The sequence below is a fragment of the Temnothorax longispinosus genome, chromosome 1 (assembly GCF_030848805.1).
Source record: "Temnothorax longispinosus isolate EJ_2023e chromosome 1, Tlon_JGU_v1, whole genome shotgun sequence".
NCBI lineage: Eukaryota > Metazoa > Arthropoda > Insecta > Hymenoptera > Formicidae > Temnothorax > Temnothorax longispinosus.
The window spans coordinates 15867138-15893286 of NC_092358.1; the positions used below are offsets into that span (position 1 = coordinate 15867138).

A 26149-nucleotide genomic window follows, 5' to 3' on the forward strand; every position below is an offset into this window, starting at 1 on the left:
TCCCGGCTTGCAGGCGCGACTATAGTGTTTAAACGACCGGCTCGCGAAGTTAGTTGATTCGCGACCGCCAACCGAACCGAGAGTCGGCTCGAATCTCTTTGTCTCGCGCGCTCTGCTTCGTCTCTTCAACGCGAACACGTCCTTCCCGTCGAAGGTGTCGAAGACCGATTTGCTCGCCGCGAAAAAAACTTATCTGAAGTGAAAGCGCGAGATAAACAAGATACTTGGCATTTTAATTACGTGTGTGTGGTGAGAATGCAGGTTTTCATCCTGCGTTTTAATTTATTTTTTATCACATATACGAGGGGTAAATTTGTGACTGTGCCAATTTTGGAGGCTTGCTAGGGCAGCACAAAGAACGTACTTTGTGCACGAGATTCGGGCGGGCGCGTTTGGATCTTTGTTTCATACTCTAGCGCACTAAAGATAATCATCCAACGTATCACAAGCACTTAGCTGCGTTTAACGTTAAACGACGCTTGTCTGAGTTTGGCTGCATAATTGATATTTTGACTGCCACAGTGATTCATCGCATGTAATTTCCTTAGATACCACGACATACAGATATTTTCTCTCGCTTGATTCGCATTACTTGTGCGCAGTGTTTGCATTTAGATAAAATTATTTAGATGATTATTCAGATAAAGAAGTGGAATCATCTTTATTTTAACTATAGATGAAAAGAATATACAAAGTATATTCATCTTTATCTTAGATAAAAAATCATGTTATCTTATCTAAAAATTATCTAAGATAGTAGAATTTTTATTCTTCCTGCTATTTCTTTACCGCCGTTTTTAAATTAAATTGGATTCCAGAACGTTATATATGTAAAATTGTATAGACCTATTTTTTTATTGAATTGATTGAAAGAAGTAGATTATATTATTCATACTGGAAGAACTCAAATTATTACACTCAGAAATAGATAAACTTCTAGTAGTAGCAAAGAGAAAAATTTCTTTCGCAATATTGAAAATGAAATAAAAGTAATAAGCAAATAATTATATTAGTGATAGCATTGAAGAACTTTGAAATCTAAATCGAAATAATTTCAATCTCTTATAAATTTTTCAAATGTTAAAAATATTTTTCTTAAATATAATACATCCCTGCTATTGTCGGTGCCAATAAAGTGCCTTTTTAGTTTAGCACAGCAAATATAAGTGTATCCTATCAAAACCGCTTATCAGATAAAACGTTCAAAAAACTTTTATTTTAGAGAAATAAAACATAAAAAAAATGGTGAGTACTGTTTCAAAATCCCTTTTATAATATGTGTAATTCTTTTTATAAATTGTTATTATTGTTCTCATAATCAGAAAATTATCTAAAAAATTATCTAGATAAATCGCGATAACCATCTCATTTTTTATCTAGATTCATTAAAAACAAAATAATCTTTATCTCACCTGAGAGAAATTTACGGATTTTTATCTTATCTTTATCTCAGATTATTTTGAAATCATCTATGACAAACACTGCTTGTGCGTGAATAACAAGTGCAATTTAATGAGTAATTTAACATGAGTCACACGGTCTATTAATAATTACTGATCTAAACTTTTAAGTAGGTATACTTGATAATTTACTAGAGATAATAAATGACAATAAAATAATTAATTTTCAAAAGTTCTATTCTCTGGATATTCTGTATAATCCAAGAGAATGATACATGAGTAACTGTTAAAGCTTCGTAATAATTATTATAAGAATAAAAAAAATGAAACATAAATGAATTCCCAAAGAAATGCAGGCGGGAAATTCATGTGTAATTTAAAGTCTTTCATTCACGTTAATGAAAGTAAAATCGTTTGGATGAAAGGCAAGTGTCTCTCAGGCAGTCGCGTTTAGCGTTAAATGCGCCGCGATACGCGCCTTTGTTGTCTACCCCTTGAGCGCGTCTATAAATAATTCCGCCGATCGTCGAAACGGCAAAGCGCGGAGGCGTCGCGCGTCGTCGACATCGTCCTCGTCGTTGATCTCCTCGCAGGTAGCGAACGCTCCTTCCGTATTGACTTTTTATTCGTTACGTGACCTCGCTTCGTTGATCCAAGTTCAGATCGCCCTTCCAAGGGATCCGGCAATTCCTCGGGATGTCAAACTTGTAATCGATTGAGATCGACTGACGAATTCGAATTCGCGCCAACTCGTGCCAATCGCTCTTGCGCGACGATTACGTTTTCAAGCGGCTAAGAATTCCGGTTCTCGATAAGGATCGCGATAGTAATCGGGTGTACTCGGAAGAATAAATTGTGGATGAGCCGACCTCGCGATCTCGCGTTGTGAATCGACGAGTGAAACGTTCGACGAGAATACGAGTTTACGTCAGCGACCGGAGCGAACAAGTGCTCCGAGTGTCGTTTCCTTCGATTGTTTGACATAAAGGAAAATATAAAATATATAAATTAAAATGAAAACGGAATAATGAACATTATATACTTGAAAGTATATAATCAAAAGAATCAATTTTAAATGTCTTTAAAAAAGAAGCAAGAAGATTTTTGTCTAACTCAATATACATGAGATAAAAGTGAAATTTATAATAAATTAAAATTGACGTCAACGTAAAAATTAACATTAAAAACAATGAACCAAAACTTTATAAAATATTTATTTATGAATTAAAACTACACACACACACACACACAATGATAAAAATTGAAATAAATACTATATATTAGATTAAAATGTTTTTAATATATATAGGATAGGAATTTTGAAATATAGATTAAAATAGAAAGAATTGAATCTAAAAAAATAAGAGATTTACTTATTTTTAATTCTTGAAGCGGTTGATTAGAATTATGCTTTTCTTATCCTTTTCGACATACTGATCGTAATCGAGGTACTTCGGAAAGTTACGCCTCGCGGATGACCCAGAGTCTGGTGCGATCGAGCATGAAATCAATTCGCGGCGAAGCCGAGGAGCCGATTAACCGATATATCCGAGTCCGAAGGAATATATACTCGTCGTAGAATTAAATCGATCGAGTGGAAGGTATATCGAGTAGGTGTTTTATCACATTCCTTCACTATCGATATGTACTTTGCAGCACACATCATTCAATTTCGCTACGCGATAGTTAAAACATGCATTCACGATAGAGATAATTTACGACGCTATGTGTAAGCTAATAGAATCCTAAGAACAAGATGCATTTCTCTTCATAAACATGTCCACAGATTTTTGCGATTACAAATCACGATACTGCGACATATCTGTTTTAATTGCTATTTTAATTTATTTTAGTATTATAATTTGCTAATAATATTTTCAGAGTAAACACGCAAAAATTATTTTATATAGCTTAAAATGTACAGAAAACAATTAATTTTTAATTTAAAAAATTTAATATTTTAGTCATTTACAAGTGCAAACATTTATGAAGTTTATTTCTTTTTTTTAAATTGATATTTAGTGGCGCAATTTTATTAAGTTGATAGTTCGAAATATCTCGTGAGAAAAGTAGGTTCGCGAAATAGATTTGTTCTCTGAACGTTTCTACGCTCCAACTAATTTTATCAGGACCTATCGTGCCCCTTCTGTTTACTCTACATTCCTTTGTTACGGGATTAATCGAAGTCAATGACGTGCGAGTCGTTGAAGTCAACGAGTCGCTTCATCAAGGACGATGTGTGACCGAGGATGACCCCGTCGCGATCAGCAATTTTATTCAAAGTAACATTAATCTTCGATCTCAATTGCAGAAAGCACGATTCATCGTCGATTCGTCGGCCAAAAAATTGCGTAAAATCTCATCGATGTAATTTTATTGTATGCTATATATTTATTAACTATTGTTAAATAATTGAAGGATGAAACTCGGATGAAATTTAAACCAATACCTTGAATTAAATAATTTTGAGTTAAATAAACATTTTGTTATTTTCAACTACCGCGTATGTCGAAATTTATTATTTTAACACAAATCAGTATTATTTTTACTTCATTAATTTAGTTAAATTAACGACATAACAAATTTTATTAAGTTTTTTTAATTATGAATATTTTCTTCAAGAATTAAAACTATTTTAGTCGTAATTCTTTTTTATAAGTCAATCAACAACATCTTAATTATTGATATCATTTATTGATTAACATTTAATATATTTGTTAATGATGTGACCAACTTTTGACTTTTCGATCAGAAGACAGTATATTACCCATCAACTATTAATTCAGAAATCAGAAGTCAACTATATCATAAAGCGCGAAATTATAATAAAAATAGAAACCAAGAAAATTCGTATTATTTTTAAGACAATCCCAATTAAATCATACATTACGAGTACTTTGAACAAATCGAATTTTTATCATATCGAAATAATCACATTAATACAAAAAGATTATACTATACTTATCTATTCTCTAACACACATAACTTTTACTCGTTAGGCTTACAATAAAAAATAGAGTTTGGTTAAACCGTTTAGTATGATATGTATTTATCACGGTCTATCTCTTTTAGGAAATAAAAGCGGATGATCACTCATGATAGGAGATATCCTGTATATATACATATATATATCATTTTTTTTTTTAGAATTCTAACGCGTTTCACAAGACAGAGTAATTCTTGCTTCGGTGACGATGGACACGGCGCGATTAAATATAATGAGCCGCGTGACGCAAACCAGAAAAGATAAATAGACGACAGACGCTCCTCAGCATCAATTAAGTTCTTCTCGTCGCAAGGAGTAAATGTAAATTGCCGTTTTCAAACTTCCCACTGGAAGAAAAGAAAATCGACTAAGTAACGAGAAAGAAAGAGTCGCTTATATCCTTGGAACTTTTAGTATTTATCATGCAATATATACCCTGATAAACTACGCCTCTCCTTGATAATCCTTGGAAGTACGAAACAGGATATGCAATTACTAACGAGATGCAAAATGTTATGATAATCGTATGCGATAGCAATTGGATGAGCAATGTTGTTGCATACAAATGTTGCGTTACAAGTAAATAAATTGTACGTGAGTGTGTGTGTGTGTGTGTGTGTGTAATATAATAATATATGATGATATAATAAAATGAGAAACTAAATAAAAATATAATATATAATATATAAATTTACAAAATAAATAAATATGAAATAAACGTAGGGCATTATTTTTAAATCAATTTTTATATTTTTCTATATTTAAAAATTTATTCTAATATGAAATTATCACTATAACTTTGATTTGTTTAAAAAACAATTTTGTATAGCAATGTGTAAATTTTTGAACGAACATTACCCGACAGTCTTCCACAGTTCAATTTATAGAATATGTAGTGAAGTTTGAGAATGAATATTTCGAGAACACCTTGTATACGAATGCTAAATTTAGGTGAAAGAATTTTCGCGGCATCCACAGTGTCGCGACTTCGCTTTTGTTCGATTTTCGAGCCGAAACCAACGCGTCGTTGAGACTCGGAGGCTTTCACGTTATACGCCCGCGAATCTATGAATCGCACGTGTGTGAGGATACGCATGTGATGGGATGAGACAGTATAAGAAGGATGCTCATCACCAAGTACACCACGATCCTATTGCGGTCCACCAATCAGCACATTATCAGGTGAGATCTCAACAATCAGTTCCTGATCTTATTTATCTTCTAGCATACAAGTATAATACATATGTATATACATATACATATATATGATATTTAAATAACATATATTTATTATTTGTTATTGATAGGTATTTGATACACCCTGTAATAAGAGTAGGTACGATAATTAAAGTGTAGTTGAGAGATATCGAATGATGCGGATATCGCGATTATTATCGATGTCACGATAGCTAGATCTTCATCCGTTATCACTGCCGCTATGTAAACTGTATCGCATAAGTCGTAATAGACAAGTTGGTCTAAGTAAATGCATTTTTAATACTCTCCTTCCCAAATTGTATCTGCACATTATAAAGTAATTAAAGTGCACTCTGCTAACAGTTATGATTATAGGCCAGAAAATTAAAAGACGATATTAATTTAATTTCAAGCTCATAAGCATAAAATTATAAACAATAAACAATTTATTTTGCAATAACAAAGACGATTTTCCAATTGTCCAGTTTAAATTTAAAAACAAGATTGCATCGAAATATGATTATAAACAATTTATAAACTATAAACAAATATGGTAAAAATATATAAATAGAGTTTATTTTTATATAAACAAAAATAATTTCTTTTAAAAAATTATTTTTGTTTATATAAAAATAAACTCTATTTATATATTTTTACCATATTTGTTTATAGTTTATAAATTGTTTATAATCATATTTCGATGCAATCTTGTTTTTAAATTTGAACTGGACAATTGGAAAATCGTCTTTGTTATTGCAAAATAAATTGTTTATTGTTTATAATTTTATGCTTATGAGCTTGAAATTAAATTAATATCGTCTTTTAATTTTCTGGCCTATAATCATAACTGTTAGCAGAGTGCACTTTAATTACTTTATAATGTGCAGATACAATTTGGGAAGGAGAGTATTAAAAATGCATTTACTTAGACCAACTTGTCTATTACGACTTATGCGATACAGTTTACATAGCGGCAGTGATAACGGATGAAGATCTAGCTATCGTGACATCGATAATAATCGCGATATCCGCATCATTCGATATCTCTCAACTACACTTTATCGTACCTACTCTTATTACAGGGTGTATCAAATACCTATCAATAACAAATAATAAATATATGTTATTTAAATATCATTTAAGTTATTTAATCTCAAATTGTAAATATAACAATTTGACAACTGACGAATCTAAAAGTTATGTTTTCAACTTTCTATCTTATACCGGTGCTTGCAGTATGCAATAAAATCTATTGTACGATATGGGTTTCTCATGCTTATATTACTTTATTTCGACGATATAACGAATCTCCTAATCTTCAGATATGTCACTTTTAGCGCTTTTACAGTCATAATTTCATAATTTATTATAATAATCTAAATTTTTCCTTCTTATCCTCTAATATCTGTAACTTCAAAAAACTTGAGATAAGCGATTCTCAATTTTGAACTGAAGATTACTTTCTTCTGAGTATTTTAACATACTTCATCGAAATCGGCGAGGTCGTCAATGATGTAAACAATTACCGTGTACTTTTACAAGTTACAATTGTGTGCATATTGCTTTTAATTTTGATTTCTTAAGTAAAATAATAATTTCTGTAACTCATTTCTATCGACTCATCTTCTCAAGAGGATGCTTATTTATTGTCATTTACCCTCAATTTCTTTCCAGAATTTTCATGAATTTTCCCCTTCGCGAAAACGACACCATTATCGTCGACCGATAATTACGCCTCATAATAATTAATAAGAACTTTTAATGATACCAAGTCTCTAATTGGGAAGTGGATTTAATTTCGACCATTAATTCCGGACATAATCAAGTTCCCAGGAGCGGGTTTCTTCGACTTCAAGGTGGGTATATACTTGGTATTCGGGAATCGTTCGGTGCATATTTAAACGAGCGCATCGAATGGAAGTTGGCGTGCCCATTTTGAGAGATTATTAAATTTACTGAGGGAAGATCTCAATTTTCGAGGTAGGAAGTAACGTCGTTTCCGTCACCTCCTGAGAACCACGAGATTTTCCGAATCCACGTAGCTAAGAATAAATTATTCGTATTGTTCTTCTCCTCGCAATTTTCACGGATCTGTTAACCTGCGTGAAAATATGAGCAAAGGAAAAATTTTAATTCCGTCAAAGGTTTTTATTCATGATGACAAAATTAACAGGAAAAACTTGTAGAATTTTGTTTGTCAAGAAATATCACCATGAGATGTACGAAAAAAAATCTGAGAAATTCTTTTGTAATTTCAATTATGTATATCAATCTTTTTGCATTTTGAAATATTTAGGTAGGTATAATATCTATGATTTTATTAAATTATCAATTTTTCTGCATTTTAAGATACTTATGGTAAAATCATATCTTTGATAAGAGAAAATTTACCGATTTATCTTGATCTATTATTATAAGATATAACAAATTAACAAAGCTGTAGATGTATTAGATATACATAATAAACAACCCCAAATAAATTAAGATAAAATCAATAAGACAATAAATTTTACAATATCAATTCTATTTTTATCTTATTTTCAATATCAAAAAATTTTAAATAAAAAGTCGTGTATATACTTTAAATTATACAAATATTTATGTGATTAATAAAAAAATATTTATCTCAGTTTTTTACATTGAAACTTTAGTCTTTAAGGCTACCTGCACACGTTACAATGTCATCATTCAAATTCGCGTTGCATTCAATCGAATAAGTCATTTTGCAGGCGGGGAAGGACTCTAAATCTTTCTTCTGATCGTATATACCCATCATTTCTTATGGGGGGCGGGTGGCATAGGCCGGACAAGACCGCTAATGAAAGCGAAAAGGAATTTATCGAGGATATAAATTGTCCTCCCTCATGGCTTCCGGTCCACGGGATCGATCGCGAAGACTTCCGAGGCTCGATATCTCGTCGTCGTTCGCTGTTCTGTCAGGGAGGAGGAAGGAAAAAAATAAATCGCACCCTTTATTAGTTTCCTTCGTTTTCGGTCTGTGCGGTACTACCTCCTGCGACTCTGCAAATGCACAGGAGGTAGGACGTCGATACCCCGTTTTAATTAAGCACTACAAGCCATCCCGAAAACGGACTTCTGAGGAGAACGATGGGTGACGGTGTACCTATAGTAGTATACATTGAATGTGTCATAAATATTATATTATTTATAAAGAAATAACATTCATAAAAAATTTTATGTAAGGTTTTAAAATTAAGGCATTAATTATAATAAAAAAATATTCAGTAAAATAATTAATAAACAAGAAATTAAATAATAAGTACAGAAAATTAAGTTAAGACGAATTTAACTTCTTCTTATCCATTATATTGTTCGATTTCAAGCGTCGTGACCTCTCTGCGTATATCTGTGCGCCATATATGGTACTTACGATTTAACGCCGATCCGATCCTGAACGGCTATCTAGAGAGATTCTCTTGGCAAGATATTCTCGATAGGTTGCCATTATCTTCCGAGAGGTGGCAATCGAAACTTAACCAATAAATAAAATGAATTAAATAAAAGATGCATTTGGGTACAGAGATATAGATTAGAATTATGAGGGGGAGGATAAACAAAGACCTATTTATAATTTAGTGCTAATATTAGGTTTAGGCTTGTATTTTTTTCGGGTGCAAGAAGAGTAGTACAATATATGTATATCAAAATTATTAAAATCGATGAGATCGCTCATCTGCAATTTTACCGTGGTTTCCACTTGACTTATTTGATTTTAAAAGTATTTTTTATCTCACCTTTATTATACACAATAAATAAAATAATTATATAATTTGAATGCTAATATTATACATTAATTTATTCACTTTTTGCGACGGAAGCCAATAGAGCTTGATAATCCATTCTCTTTCTTCCACCCTTTATGATTAAGATAAAACTGGAATAAATGTAATTGAATATCCGCGCAAATGGGCATTCGTGTTACATTTTAAAATTTGCTTCTTGCATATTAGCCGGTAACATAAGCAGAATACATTCACCGGTGCCATAACGACGTCTCGTTAGAGTACCCTCGATTCAAATCCCCACTGCAATTCCATAACCGTAATTAAGAGAGCTCGTAACGTTGTAGTTCCGTTGGCTTTGCTTGGGAAAAAAATTAGGCGAAAATGCGCATGCAAATTAAGAATTTATTGCTCAGATCATTTGTCACATAATTATTTGACCTATGCTTGGACCGCATGGCTTTTGATTCTAATTTGATTGTACATAATTATTTGTTTCATATTTCTTAAATAAATATATAGATAACCGTATTCTTGCGATAATTAATATTGCCATGTATATAAATAAAATATTTTATTATTGAATTAAATTAATTATTATATTAAGTGTAAAAACTCTTACATTTTTCCTGAAGAACGTGATCATCAATTGTATATTAATAATAATATTACGAAGTAAAATTCAATACAATCTTAAATGAAATATTAAAATATCTCTTCAGCGGAGGAAATTAGTCGCGAGGAATATCATAATTGAATTAACTAAAATTATAAGTGACTTTATAAGTTACATTATAATATCGATCTTATTACATAGAGATGCAATATTTTATTAAATATGGAATCACTATTGAAGTAAAAAAAGATAAAGAATTTTACTTTATATACCCCAAGGGGCCTTAAAGGGCGTTTTGAAGGGACGTACCCAACCCTAACCTCAAATTCATTCACTACCTTACTGTTTCCTCCTTTGGACCAACGGTTTAACGTCTCTTCCGAAAGGCGGAGCCCAGTTTTCTCCGCATCTTGCACGGAGAGGCGCGGTTTTTTCGGAAAAAAACTTTTCCATGATTCATGGCTCTAGTGGACTCGAACCTGGTTCCTCAGATTACGAGTCTGGCGCTCTACCACTAGACCACACCGCCGCCCTCACTATTGAAGTATTAAATAAATAAAAAATATATAAATATTTCCTTTTCTTACTCCTATTTTTATTTCATAAAACAAAAACATTTTTTTGTGAAATGTTACTTTTTTTTATTATTATTCAAAATGTCATTATTTAATTGTGAAAAAACTACATAGAAATAAGATTATTAGTTATATGTGGTATATTTTAAATCCTATCAATGTACATAAATAAGTATGTATAAATTTTTCTTTTTTAGGTAAATAACTTTTATCATTTTTTTTTCTAAAATCAGTATATAGACATATTACCTAAATGGAAACGATATTGTATCTTTTTTTCCTGAAGGAGCTTGTTTGAAATTATTTCACAAGAAAGTATTCACTATTACAACTTTTTCGGGGCTTACGCCTCATTAAAATTACCAGCAAATTATAGACAAAAAGTTTTGGCAAAGAGGGGTGAGATCTGGTTTTACGAATAAGGTTAACAGTTTCCCTATGAATTAGTTCTTAATGTCATCGTAGTCTTGGATTTTCCGCCGGTTCTGGAAAACTTTTACATAGCAACTTATATTGCTCGAGGCTGCCCTTTGGCACACGTCAATGGTTACTTTTTAATTAAAAGTTTTGCTTTTAAAGTGCCCTCGTGTCCGACACGGTCCCGCGAGCCCGCCGACTTGCCCGAAATACATTTAAATGCTTGGCGCATTGTCGCTGAAAGGTGAAACCGAATAATGATCACCCAGTAGGAACTCCCTATGGGTATGCAATTTAAAATCAACATTTTTTATTCCTGTGATAAAAATATTTTTACTAATAAATAAGATAAATAATTCTTTAAATTCCTTCTCAACATTTCCATTCATGTTCCAATTTTTTATTTATAGAATATTACATCGCATATTATTTCCAAGAGAGTTAATTTTAACATATATTTTTCTTTAAATATGTGTGCTATCTTCCTATAAATTAATAAACTCTGACTTTTTTTAGAAGAGGTACATATCTATATATCTTAATTATTTAAAAAAAAATTTTTTTATAATGAGTTAAGTTTTAATCCTATTATGAAATTAATCTACAGTAAACGTTTTGATCTAGATTAGGCTATTTTCAGTGTAAAAATAAAATAAAATGTCGATAAATCAGTTGCATTACTGGGATGTCGTTATATAAGATCTATTTTATACATATATTGCCATGTATATAAAACAGAGTATAGTTGTATTGGTATATAGAAATTATTTTATATCGAGATGCGCATGATATTTGATTATGACATCTATCCCCAGGGTGTAACATCGTAATAAGTGATTAACTGAGGAAAACTCAACACAATCCATTTACAGAAAACAATATCCAATGTTTGTTCTGAGATTTTTTCAATAAAAATATTTTAGATAAAAATAAATGGATTTATCTTTTATATCCCGCATAAAGGATTAGTAATAGATAACATATAGAAATTATGTAATACGATACGCCATGGTTAAAAAGATTAAAAGTATCTCAGAAGATCGAACAAAACCTTCAATCAAAGCGGGATTTTGAGATGATAAGACGCAGCCAGGAGGCGAAGATGATAACGAACGAAATAAAAAAGACCGTCGCGACAAAGCGCGCATAATAAACGCCTAATTAATTCATTAAACGCATTTCCACGCGCGATCTCTCTCCGCGGTGGTACGCGTTTCCCGACGTCCCTCGCTTCTCGCAGAAGAATTTTCCCTGGGAAAGATACGTCCCGGGGGTACCCAGCGGTAGCGAGAGCTTGCTATTAAGCCCATGGGATAAGACCTAGCACTTCACTTCATGCGCTCACTCTAATTAAATTATTCTGAAACGTGGAACTCGTTGCGCGCGCACGCGCGCGATTCTAAAGCGTTTATAAGTGTCTGTACACAAATACATAATACATATATTACACACGCATATGTGGCGTAATGGCGAGATGCATAACACATGTGTATAGGATAGGAAAATTTCTTCATAGGAAAATCAAATTTCTTGATAGAAAAATTAAATTTCTTGATATTTGTCCAATCATTTTATCATTATTGTAAATATTAACATCTCATTAAAAACTTACAAAAGTAAAAAAAAAAACGTATGGCAAATACACAAAAAATATTTAAAAGTGCAATGGTCCGGAGGGTTAATAGCTTTATAACTTTTCTATATATGGATAATAGAAATATTTTATCACAAAAATGTTATTAATTTATTTTGAGGATGAAAATTTTAGCGATATTTTTAAATGTAACAAAAATAAATTTTTTCTAGCACGTCATATAGCTTAGAATAGAAAAATTATAATATAAAAAAATAAATTAGAATAATCCTTTTATGCTTATATGAAACTTATTTTAAAATTTCTCAAAAATTGTGACGTAATAGAATGCTTCTGGAGACAAACACACAATTATAACATTAAATAAATAAAAAGAATTGCTTTTTTATATTTAATTTTTATTAGCGTATTACTATAATAATAATAAAATACGAAGCAGCTTCTGATAAATTTAATCAAGACGGTTGCATATGACATCATGATAATTAATTATATATACACTTGCAAGATAAAACTTTGATAAAGAAGTAATATATCACTAAATTATTTTATGAGAAAAATAAATAATATGAGATTGTGATGAGACTTTAAAAAGAGATTTTATACCGAATTTCCATCGCATTGTTATATTTTTTAATGTACTTTAAATTGACTGAAGAATTATATATAAAAAAAAATTACGAAAAAAATGTGAAGGAAAAAGAAGGAAAATTGATTACGGTTATTTTATGAATGACTTTATCTATGAATAAAATCAATGTTTATCACTATTTTATTTTTTATTTTTTATCTTCCGAGTTATTTTCCGGGTCAGCAAGCCGCTTCGCGAATGCGGCAATGTCTCGTCCACGCGCGCAGATACAAATAAGCGCAAATATTAATTTATTGCACGTTTCGGAACTCGCCTCGCTATGAATCGAGACGAATCGGCAGTAAAATCGCTCGCCTTTCCCGCACGGCGGTAATAGGCATATCTCGTGATAAATATCGGCCCGTTCGCTCACCATCTTATTTGTCGAGAGAGAAAGAGAGCGGCGAGAAGGGGAAGGAGACAGAGGGGGGAAGGGAGGGAGTAAGAGAGAGAGAGAGAGAGAGAGAGAGAGAGAGAGTGTGTGTGTGTGTGTGTGTGTGTGTGTGTGTGTGTGTGTGTGTGTGTGTGTGTGTGTGTGTGTGTGTGTGTGTGTGTGTGTGTGTGTGTGTGTGTGTGTGTGTGTGTGTGTGTGAATATAAACGGTGAATTGTCTGGCCTAGAAAGGAAGAGAAAAGAAGACAAGAGAGGAGGAAGACTTCACGTACCGGTATCGTCGTATATCGCCTCGCATCTGCGCGACGATTTGTCGTCTGCCACGCGCCTTAACGTTTTCTGCCATTTTTTTCCTTCGCCCCGGCGCGATTCGTCATATCCCGAACTTCATCTCTGTCAAAGAGCGACCGTCGTCTTTCCCCGCAGGGGAAAGAGCGAGGGGAGAAAATCATCCCGAGCCCGCGAGCGAAGGAAAATCGCGTCACGTTCGCGGCGACGCTCGCTCGACCTTCTACCGCCTTTGGTCTTGGCTGATTGCTTTTTGAATCGGAAAATCTCGTGTCGCATTGAAAACACCAAATGACATGCGACTCCTCCTTCGATGCGACTCGGCAGAGACTAGCGAGGGAGCTGATCTCAGCAAAAATATTTCCATATCCATATATTTTCTCAAATTTCATTTGTATAAAACGAAGAAGAACCCACTTTTAAATACTAACTTTTTCATATAATAACAAAAATTAATATTTAGAAGTGAGATTTTTTTATGTTTTATTAAAACTGTATTTGTATAATATTAATTCTTACTTAAAAATATCTCATTAATTTAATTATTATGATAATTAAATACATTATAGTGATTTAATCATGACTTAATTTTAGAGGTGAGCTCATGAATTGTAATGAGAAAAATTTGTTGCATTATTTTCTGACTGGCCACTCGTCCCAACTCACCGACAAAAACTGGCGTGTCGTGTACAAATTGCACACTTGTGCATACACGCGAATCCCGCGTTGTGCAAATTCGTCGGCCGCGCGTCCGTCGACGAATGCTAAAAGTTTTTGCGGCCACGAAAGTCCGTTAGCGTATATTCCCTGAAACATCGCGGCAACACGGAGAAAACTAGTTAATTGTTATGCACGCAGTCTTGCCATTGCATTGCAGTTGCACGCGATTACTTTGTTGAAAACTAGAAATTGTTCTCATCACGAGTTTTAATCACGATTTTAATGCTGAAGTGTTTATGATATGCCGGTAGTTATTTGTAGTTTTTTGCAATTAAATTGTCGATTGCCTCGTTATAACGATATGCGCGCATGTAAAATTATTTTTCTAATTTTTACAATTAATCTGAAAGAAACTTGTTCCCGTTTGTTCTGCATTTCACTTACCAGCATAGAGAAAGAGAGAAAGGGAGAAAGAAAGAAAGAGGGGATAAAGAACTAATTTTCCCTAATAACAAACACAATTTGGTAGTGGTATAATCGTATATTATTATATAATTAATAATTAATACATGTAATATAATTAATATTGAAAAATGTATATTTCTTTGTATTGGAAGAAAATAAATATTACGTAAAAAAGGGAGAAAAAATAATTCTAGCCTCTGCGAACATCTCATATCGATAATATACATTTTTATTTTCTATAAAAGTGGAAAAGCAACATCTCTCTCATTGAGATATTATTTTCATCGCTCGGGTGATATATGCATATAGAGGTGATTACTCGACAGCACACTCGTTTCCCCATTATTCTCCCCTGCGTCCCTTTCGTTTGCATCTGCGGTCCTATCTCTTTTTCTCGTACTATGGAGCGAGGAAAAAGTATTATACGAAAGCTCCAATGGAAAATTCGCACACGGGGAATCCCACTCGCTCGAAAACGACAAAAACGACGGTTTTTCACGATCTCTTTACGATCCTTTGGGTTGACTACCCCGTCGCGCGCGTCGGCTGGCATTTTTTGGCATTTGTCAGTTCTCTTCAACTTTTATCTCGTACCTTTGATAAAAAGCAAAATTGCGTAGAACTTAATCATAAATCGTAAATTTACGATTATTAATTTAATCATTAAATCAAAAATTAAATAAAATTATGAAAATTATAATTTGTAATTAAAAAATAAGGCTAATAATTTCAAATTTTGTATTACGCAGTTGAAAATAAAAAATCACAATTTAAAAAATTGCATGAAAATTAAAATTTAAAATTAAAAATTAAATTTATGTAATAATGAAACGCAGAACGCACGCGATTGAAGTTTTGGCAGTCTATGATGAGAGCTATGACTTCGTATATAACCCGACTGGACTTTGACGATTTGAGCGGCGCGTAATCCCTTGAATTTATACTCTTATGAAGTCTGTAACGTCCATCCTCTTGCCGCTCCTCCCTCTTCGCCTCATCCACGAAAATGGTATATTTTTACGTCCGGTCGGCTGTGGAAATTTCAGGGAAAACTTTGGAGACGAGAAAGTTTGCACGAATTTTTCTGCACCTGAGTCCTCGATTTCGTACGCCTTAACACTTAGAACGGTCACATTATACTTGAGGGAATACGGCGAGACTGCAATTTATTCTTAATCTAAGTACAATTGCAAGATGCGCAACATCGTCTGACAATGAGAAAAATAGGAACGCTCAGCAATAACTCAAATATAATTAGTCTCATTGTCAAATCATTAAGTCTTCAATTATTTTTTTCCTACTTTATCATTATAAAAATATTTCTTAATATTAATTTCTTAATAATTTTTTTATATTTAAAAAATAATTGTCTATTGTTCGTCAAAATTTAATATTTACTTCATAAACGTTATCGTTTTTATTCAAAGCGTTGATCATCGTATATTATTTCTTATACTACCACCAATTTAGATCTTTAATGTTATTATTCCTATTATGTTTTGTTATTATTGTTATTATGATTACCTTTACTGAAATCTATTATACATATATATCACATAATTATATTTAATTTTTTCATTTTCTTTAAAAAAATAAATAAAATAATAATTTAGGACTCTCGAAATTGGAAATTCGTAATAGGATGGCTATGAGAGTCAAACGCAGTTGTCTGTGCGTAGATGATTAGAATCACTGATTTATTCCAAATTCATTCCAAATGAAATACAATCGAAAGTTTCAGCTCATAGATCGAGCCATCTTCAGCGATATCAAACGACGAATAAAATTAAAATATTGCACAGTTTTCCATTCCAAATTGGTAAGTTTCCTGCTTGAAGATTTCAAGAAACGAAATTGAAAAAGTCTACTAGATCCATATCCGTAAAAATAGTTCCCTTATTACACCAAGTATTAATTAAAAATTCTATAGTAACTCACCAAGTAGTCTGGAGAACAAATGCATCAGAATAAGCCAAGCGAAGCGGGTATATAAATGCGGTCTGAACATTACAAAGAAAAATGTATATCTGCACAAGGAATTCTGAGATCCCGACGGCACAACGCACGAAACGGTATTAACAGGAAAAGGTCTCAAGTCAAATTATACAACGTGTAGGTCAAATAAATAAGAAATAAAACTAATAAATATTTGGTGTATAAACAATGAAAATGAATGAAGATGGCTTGATCTATGAGCTGAAACGTTCGATTGTATTTCATTTGGAATGGATTGGGAATAAATCAGTGATTCTGATCATCTACGCACAGACAACTGCGTTTGACTCTCATAGCCATCCTATTACGAATTTAAAAAAAATAACTCTTTGTCAAAGTCTCACTTTTATGCTCGTGCTCCATTCATCTCGGCATTGATCCATCCAGCTGGTGGCACTTCCTCGGCTGAAAGAGTACATAGATATTCTTAAGTCGCGAAGAGAAAAGCGCGCGCGGCTGGATTAGGAGAGACGTTGCGAGGGATCGACGCAAAGAAGCAAGAAGCACGCCGGGGTGGAAGAGATTTGTGGCGAGGGCATGGATTTTACTGGCGCAAGCAAGCATCGAACTTACTCCCCTCCCCCCCTCTTTCGAAATCTCCCGGCTCGCCCGCCCGGTTTGCCGTGAGAAAAAGTTATCACGCCGGGAAACCGGAAGACAAACGATCACTCGCAAAGAGCCTCACCGCCGAATTGCAAAAAGCCCGCGAGAGCTTTGTAATCGGAACAATCAAATCAAAGTTCGTGGAAATTATTTTTTCTGATCAGAGGCTGCATCTTTCTGAGGGTTACAATAAATGGAGTTTGGAGTTCTATATTGAGTTGTCATCACTAAATGTTCAGTCCATACCCATTGACTCATAGATTATACACAGTCCTATATAATTGAAATTATTGTCTTACGTTACACAATAGTGTACGAGGGTTGTAAATGAGATAGTAGCAACACTATTATAAGACGTATTTGGTAACTCTAGGTTGCTATTCAGTTATAGAGATGCAAGTTGCATTGTACATTTACATGAGGCGACACAACCCATTCTGTCAAGTGACTTCGTGTGAAGAAGTCGTCAAATACAACTCTGTATGCGCAACGCTCTACTCTAAAGTATATTCACAAGACTACAATAACAATTCTGGATCGAGATCGAGGTTGCAAAAGATAAAACTACAAGTGACTGTGAGGGCCTATCCAGACAATAAACTTGTATAATTGCACAATATACATACAGAAAAATATTCAATCACATTTCTACCTTAACCCTTCATTGCCCTCGTATGAGACAAATGTTTAGAATCTTATTATATGGTTATTTTCTGCTTTATTATCTATTTATAATTAATTGTTTTCATGATACATTTTTTTATTTTCTAATAAAATCTAATAATATTAATATAATATTAATTTGCCATAATTGACATTTTTGGGATCACTGATAATATTTAAGAAAAACTTAACATTTATCTGAAATTGACTGCAAACACTTTATTGTGAATATCGGAACCATAGACGTATATAATTGGAATATAGCCTTAATAATGTATAAGAGTAGTTACTGACTTCAGAGTCGCGACAGCGACTTTATAGGTATACTGGGCAGTATCGAAACTACGTGTGGAATCAGGTGGTTTCCAGAAGGTTGAACAGACCGACCGAGCGCGAAAAGCATTTACGATTTCCACTCTCCGGGCACGAAAGAAACTCTCTAGTCGCCCCACCGCCGGAAGAAAAAGCTTTTATTGCCACCCCATTCGCGAGACGTGCAGCGATATATACAGAGTGAACCGCATAACTCACGGTCTACAGCGGAGTAATCGAATCTTTTCATTTTAAGAAATTTTTTAATTTAAATTGCTTACGCGATAATTATCTATATTATTTTATCAATTGTCTCTTTTAAGAAGTAAATATCAGATATAAAACTTACATGACATTAATGGTATATGATGAAAGTATGTTGTTCACCTTGTATGTACAAAGCATTCTAGAAAATTTGTCTTTCCTGTAGACTTGAATTTTTCCTGAGAAACAATGTATCTTTCTTATTCACGATGTTGTTTTCCGTCATAACATATTAATTCTCGACAGCAATCACAGTTCCAGTTTTTACCAAAGCGAACTTTACTGGATGGTTTTTTTGGAATATTCCGAATAGGATGTGAGAACATCATTAGAGAGAGAAAATATATGTATATTGGTATGCGTGATAATCAGTGCGTGTCGACATTGCCACAGGATAAATATGTTTCGCGGCGTGATTTTTAGGTCGATTTATATATACGGTGCAATTTTCAGTGCTTCCAATACAATATCGTTGCAAACGTAACTTCCGGATGCAAAACAGCTTTCGCGTCCTTGTTGCTCGTTCACGATACTAGTCCGCATTTATATTCGATACGAATTTATCGTCCGGTAAAACACAGAAATTATCGGTAAACTCAAATAACTAACAAAATTGGAATTTTATAGAAAAATTATGTACATGAAGTAAATCCAATAAAATGACTATAAACGGTAAAAAGAGGATTTTGGCCATGAGTTGAAAATATGGAATAAAATTTGCACATATTATAAAGCTGCGTTTTCGAGAAAAATAACTTTAAAAATCAGAAAATTAATTTTTTTTCCAAAGAAATTTTTAATACAAAGCTTCGTATTCAAAATTTTATTCCGCAGCCTAGATTTATATTTTTATAAAGAATTATTCCTTTGTTGACAAAGAAATATATATTCCTTTGTCGATTGTATTATAGGTTTGATGATTGAAATACTCTCTATGTTTAAGAATTTTCTCAAATACTTGCGAAATTTTTGAAGGTTTTTACTTTATGTTTTTGTCAGAAACGCTATGAAAATAATATATGAAAAAATTCGTAACTAAAAGAATATGAATTAAAACTATTGTTGCTTTCTGTGCAACATGTAATACCATATTATAACTATATGTATATGGACAGTTTCTTCTAATTTTCTCAAACTTTATTGTTAACAACAAAAAACAATGCAAAAATTACACTTTTAATTATATAATTTTTTTTGTATGTACGAACAGATATTATAAAAGAGAAAGAAAACATATATGGACATATATATTTATACTCAGTAAAAAATTTTGTGTTAAATTTAAAACATTTTACATGTCCCAATTTATCCACTCTAATCTTATTTATGTTAATTTAACAGAAAGCAAATATGTAAATAAATAACACAAGTAATATGTGAAAAATTAACACAAAATTGTGAACACATGGAAACTATCTACACAGTAAAAAATTTTGCGTTAAATTTAACACATTTCACATGTCCCAATTTATCCACTCAAATTTTCGTGTTTATTTAACATAAAGCAAATATGTAAAAAAATAACAAACATAATATGTAAAAAATTAACATAAAAATTTAACATTTAGACGATTTCAGAAATCAAAGTTTATGTTAAATTGACATCTCTATAATGTTAAATGTAATTAAGATAAGATGTTATTTTAACATTTAAGAGAAGTATTTATTTTTAGTTTTGATCTTTTTTTGATGAATATCATAAGAATTATGTCAATTTAACACATAGTAACTGTTATAAAAAGAAAGATAACACAATTTATCTGTTTACTTTAACATATAAAATATATCACCAAGAATTCATGCACTTACATATATAAATTGTGTTATTTTAACTCTTAAAAATGGTTAATATTAATTTAACATAGAAAAGTTAAGTAACACAACAACGATATGTTAAATTAACATACAACTGTGTCAGAAATTTAACACAAAACTTTCTACACAGGAAAATTTTAACACAAATACAAAATGTTTTTTACTGTGTAGAAACAGAGTTTATGTTAAATTAACATATTTATATTTAATTAAAATAAAATCGATTAGTTTGTCATGTTTGCATATTATAAATAATTTCATGAAAGCGGCTAGCGAACCAAGCTTCGCTAGCCCCTTTCATGAAATTATTTAAAATAAAATGTTATTCTTTCTTCTCTTCTTGCAAAAAAAAAACAAAAGGCGATATCTTTTTATAATATACAAGATAAGAAAATGTCGTTTTAACAGATGGAGATTCTTATAGAAAGGAAAATAACGCAACTTAGGTGTTTATTTTAACACATAAAATATGTCATCAAATATTCGTGCATTTACATACCTATAAATTGTGTTATTTTAACTCTCAGAAACGTTAAATATTAACTTAACGCAGAAAAGTCAAAATAACACAATGACAATATGTTAACATTAACACCAATGTATGTTACAAACACAAAAATTTCTACACGGATACAAATCCACTCAAATACCAAATATTTTTTTACCGTGTATATATTTATACATGTTTTTATATGAACATTTTTTATCCGGGGTGTATCATTTTAGCATCGATGAGTCATAGCCAATCCTCCCCGTATCAGTCCTCGATCGATATCAATATCAACATCAAAGTATTCCTAACTATTCGCTTGTCCATGACATTCGTTAATATGCTCTCCCTCCGGGGACAGTGACGATGAGGAAGGGAGGAAGGGAGGAATAGAGGAAGGGCGGGAGGGAGAGAGGACGGGAGGGAAGAATGGATGGATGGATGACAGGACGGTCCAGACGTAACAGATGCCGGCGACGATGTCGGTCCATCTCCAGCGGACCGGTTCGGAATGTTCGGATGGTCGCTACGGTCCCTATGGTGACGGCCGGCGGCCGGCGTAGCGGCGGGATCGAGCATCTCTAGAATGAAACGGCGCCCGCACGCGCCTGCGCGCTTCCGACATACCCAACCCTCCCCTCTTTGTCTTCCCCCTTTCGCGGTACGCCGCGCGAGGAAACCCTCGTCGGCCTCGTCCTCGTCTCGCGCTTCGGCCGGCAGTCGGCTGGCGTTCCCGTACGCGTTTTACGTGTCGTCGCGACGCTGCTGGCAGTGCGTCGTCGACGGGCGTCGTGACGGGTTCCGTCGTCGCCGTTGCCGTCGCCTTCGCCTTCGCCTTCGCCTTCGCCGTTTACGTTTACATATCGCGTTCGATAGTGCGTGACAAAAGGAGAGAAAGAGAGAGACAGGAAGAACGGTACGCTGTGCTCCATTCGGTGCATTCGGTTGAGTCGGTTGGTGATACGCGATACCAGCGTGTTGAATTTGAGTTTTTTTATCCGCTAGTCTCTGGAGATGCGAGGACTGTAATCCACAAATCTTGATACATACATGTATAATATATTACATGTATACATATTAATACATTAATAATAATAATAATAATAATAATAATAATAATAATAATAATAATAATAATAATAATAATAAGAATAATAATAATAATAATAATAATAATAATAATAATAATAATAATAATAATAATAATAATAATAATAATAATAATAATAATAATAATAATAATAATAATAATAATATTTATTCGCTACGATAATTTTTGTGAATTTTTATGGGAAGTGAGGTAATATATCGGAAAAGAAAGAGGAAGGAGAAAGAATGGTTATTATGCTCCACAAGCTATTCATACAAGAAGAAACTGAAATTGATATCAAGTTAATTTTGGAAAAAATTGAGCTAAAATAGATTGGTTCTATATCTATTCATGGGAGATAACGTGATACGATATCAGAGACATCGTGATTGGAGTAAAAAGTGTGAAGCTTAGTCTAGACGAACGACATTCGTTCAAAGTTAGCAATATATCTCCCTTTAGCTGCACCATATTACATTCTGAATTCTAAATAAGAAGGATTTGTTTCCAGGAAAAAGCAAAGCAAACAAAATAGTACAAAAGAATTGATTAAAATTAATTTATTTTATATTTATTTAAAGAGACCTCTAAAGAGATAGGTACCTACATATCTTTCTCGCTACGATAAAAGCTGTCAGCCTATAGACTGAAACACACATCCCATGTAATGAATAAAAAAAAAACAAATTTTGTGACATTAAGACTTATTCGACCAAACATTTCGCTAAAAAAACAGTCAATATTCTCTGAAAAACGGAACATAATAAAAAACAGAATGTTAATAAAAGTGCAGTTTAAAATAATAGGTTCGGTATATGTAAGATATCTATATTTCTCTTTTTCATTGCATAGAGAGAGAAAGAGAGAGACTAAAAATTATTTACATTGAATTTTGCAATAAAGATTGACAAAATTTGTCTAAAAGATGCAAATATAAATAAAAAATCCTTGAAACGGACATTTATTAATATGATTTTATCATATTTCAGATGTACAAAATAGACATGTAAATATATTTTTGCAATTATTTCAGTTGTTTTTCATGTTTGGAAATATGATATGAATGATACGGCAGCTTTTTTATAAAATACGCGCATTGTTTATGAAAGATTAAAATTAGTTTTTTTTTAACGGAACACTGATTTTTTTATACAATTCGATTACTCTGATTATTTTCTGTTTAAACATGAAAATAAAGTAAAAAAAAATTAATAGTTTACGAGACGTTATTTTGACATATTATGAAACATATGAATTATATCTCATAAAATATCTTTTTTGATCAATTTTATCTTACTTTAATATTATTTCATGTAGAAAATTCTGAGATGACGTAATGTCGACATAAAGAATGTTGACATAAAGAAAATATAATCGCGTTTAAGAAAAAGCATAGCACAATTTGCAATGTACAATTGTTCTGTGTAAATAGTTAGCGCGTCTCTCGATATAAAAAAGGGAAATGCTGCGTCATAAAACAACTTTGGTCGGCGACATCCGAACCACTTTGAAAAATGCGTCGTTATTGATTGCCGTGATTTTCGCGGCGACGCGTCGGGGGGGGGGGGGGGAATTGCTACTGTCGTTTTCGCGAACATTACGGGCGAAGGGATCGTTCTCTCCACCGCCACCGACCGACGCGATGAGCGACTTCATCTTTACTTTCGCTGCGTTGGCTTCCTGATTGCGCATTCGCCTTTATTGCCTGTCTATTTTTTTCCGCGAGGACAGAATAAACAGTATACAATAATAGAAACGCGAGGCATGCGGCTTTATGGCCCCGGAAATACCACGAAGGTCGCGCGTCTCGAAAAGTCCCATTCACTCTCGTTTCATAACAAAGACCGGTCGGTTTCTTTTCTTATTTTTTTTGTGCGTCCATTATTATATTTCACGGTACGCAATAAATATATATATACTATACAATAAATATATACTTATCGCTGTAGTTAGTCCATTTGTAACAATCTATTTTATCATAAAAAAAAGCTTTTTACAAACTTTTTTGAATTAATATTTTTTGAATTAATATTATTGCACATATAGTTCTTTTTTCTGTCTTTTTTTTAAGAATTATATAAACTATAGTCAAATATTTTCAATCTTTGGAATTTAATAATTTATTATACATTTGTTCAGTAACTTATTAGTTATTGATTTATGTTACTTATTTATTTTGTATGAAAGTAAATTTGTACACGATATTGTAAGAAAGTGCGTTTGAGTAATCTGATATGAGGAAAGGTGTTATTTCCAATCGTGAAGTATGCAACGCGAATATTCTAGCAATTCTGTTTTCAAATATATTGTTGGAAAGTTATCCGGCGTGGAATTTGCCCGTCTATCCGGATAAAACAGCCGTTTGCATAAAGTATTGCGGAGCAATTAGCATTGGATGGAAAGTTGTTTGATCGTTTAATATATCATCTATGTGCATTTTATAATATTTGGAAATATTTTTACCTAAAAAATTTTATACTAAAAATTATCTCGAAAAGATGAGAGGAATTTATAGTATAAAAGAGATATGATATAGTATAAAAGAGATATATTTAGTGCGAAATCTACTGTTGGAAAAAATAGAGGAAGTTCGGATATTCTGAACCACCCTAAGCCTTTTTCAATATAACTTGAAAACTATTAAAGATAGCAGAATTTTGTTTACGGTGAGTTGTAATGCCAAATGTTTGTTACAACGTGTTCCTAACTAATTTCGTTTATTTATAGTGGGTTTAATGTTATAGCAAAATTTTCGAAGGTAGATTTTTGTCGGATAATTTGAACCATGTCGGGCAAGGTGAACCACTTTATTAATCGTACAAAAAATAATTTTTATCGTGTTTTAAGGTGTCAATAATAATAAGTGTTTAAGGTGTTAATAATAAAACAGTCTATAATAATTATTATATTATACATTTATTTCATTGTAATTTATTACAATCTTTACCAACTTCTCCATTTATTTATATAAAAATTGAAACTTAATGACGCAATTACGTAACATCGTTATAATCAACATCGTGCATAAAGAAATTTTTATAAATTTTGAAATCTTTGAACGCATATTATCTTAATTTTTCGAAGTTTTTAACGTTAGCATTTTGCATTTCTCGGACATTTAAAAAAATTCGATTAAGTATATATTTAAGGTATAAACAACTAAGTTAGATCAGATTTATTTACCGCACAGATGACTCAACAATCTTTTATGAACCTTTATTTTCACAAAAATGATATCGCAACCATAACTTCGTTACTGACCCGCGCACAGAAAATCATCGTACGAAGTTTAGTCTTCTTATTGCTGATACGAACCGCACATACGTCTGAGCGTGATAAAAAAGGCAAATCTGCTAACGGAAAGTGATATGCTTTTATGACCACACTACAATTGTAGGTATTGTTACTTTTACTTTTAGTCGAACAAATTATATTTAAGACTTTATTTTGCATTTTTATTTTTGCTAGAAAAGCTATTTCCAAATTTTTCATAAATCTATAATAATTCAAAAACTATTATGTTACAAAGCTCTTAAAAATACGTATTTAGGAGAAGTATAAAATGGATAGTATGTGGAAAAGGTGACTAATATAATCTCAACTTCGATTTTTCTTTTCCCTTATTCGTCAAAAGTAACATTCCGACAAATATTAAAATTGTGTTCTTTAGCAAGTTAATTCGAGTCGATAGCGCTTATATTCCTAGAAGGAGATGCGCTCTTATCGCGAATAAAACAGCTTTATCTCTGGCCCCACCGTGAATGGCAGCTTGCTTAACGATCGGAATGCAGTAAACTGACCGATACGATGAGTAATCGCTCTATTGCCGGGATAATGCTCAGACTTGTATGCAGTTTAACGGCTTTGCTCCGGGGAAACAACGCGAAAGGATGCTATGTCGACAGATATTTAGTTCGAAATTCAATCTTAAAACAATCTTTTATTTTTAAAA

At 32.5% G+C, this 26149-nt stretch overlaps 1 protein-coding gene across 13 annotated transcripts in view; it reads left to right on the top strand.

The window, feature by feature from the left end:
* Spri (Src homology 2 domain-containing protein sprint) overlaps positions 1 to 26149 on the top strand; it is a 541914-nt gene that overhangs the window by 437736 nt on the left and 78029 nt on the right. The window contains exons 1-2 of one of the 13 annotated variants that reach the window (XM_071776384.1): positions 10 to 249; positions 5216 to 5568. The exons of 9 other annotated variants lie outside the window; for them this stretch is intronic. In XM_071776384.1, coding sequence (XP_071632485.1) covers positions 5510 to 5568 — 59 coding nt within the window. In that variant the 5' untranslated portion in view covers positions 10 to 249; positions 5216 to 5509. Of the gene's footprint in view, positions 1 to 9; positions 250 to 5215; positions 5569 to 21826; positions 22061 to 26149 lie in introns of those variants that run through there. 3 more of the 13 variants (XM_071776394.1, XM_071776346.1, XM_071776365.1) reach the window with 3 other exon arrangements.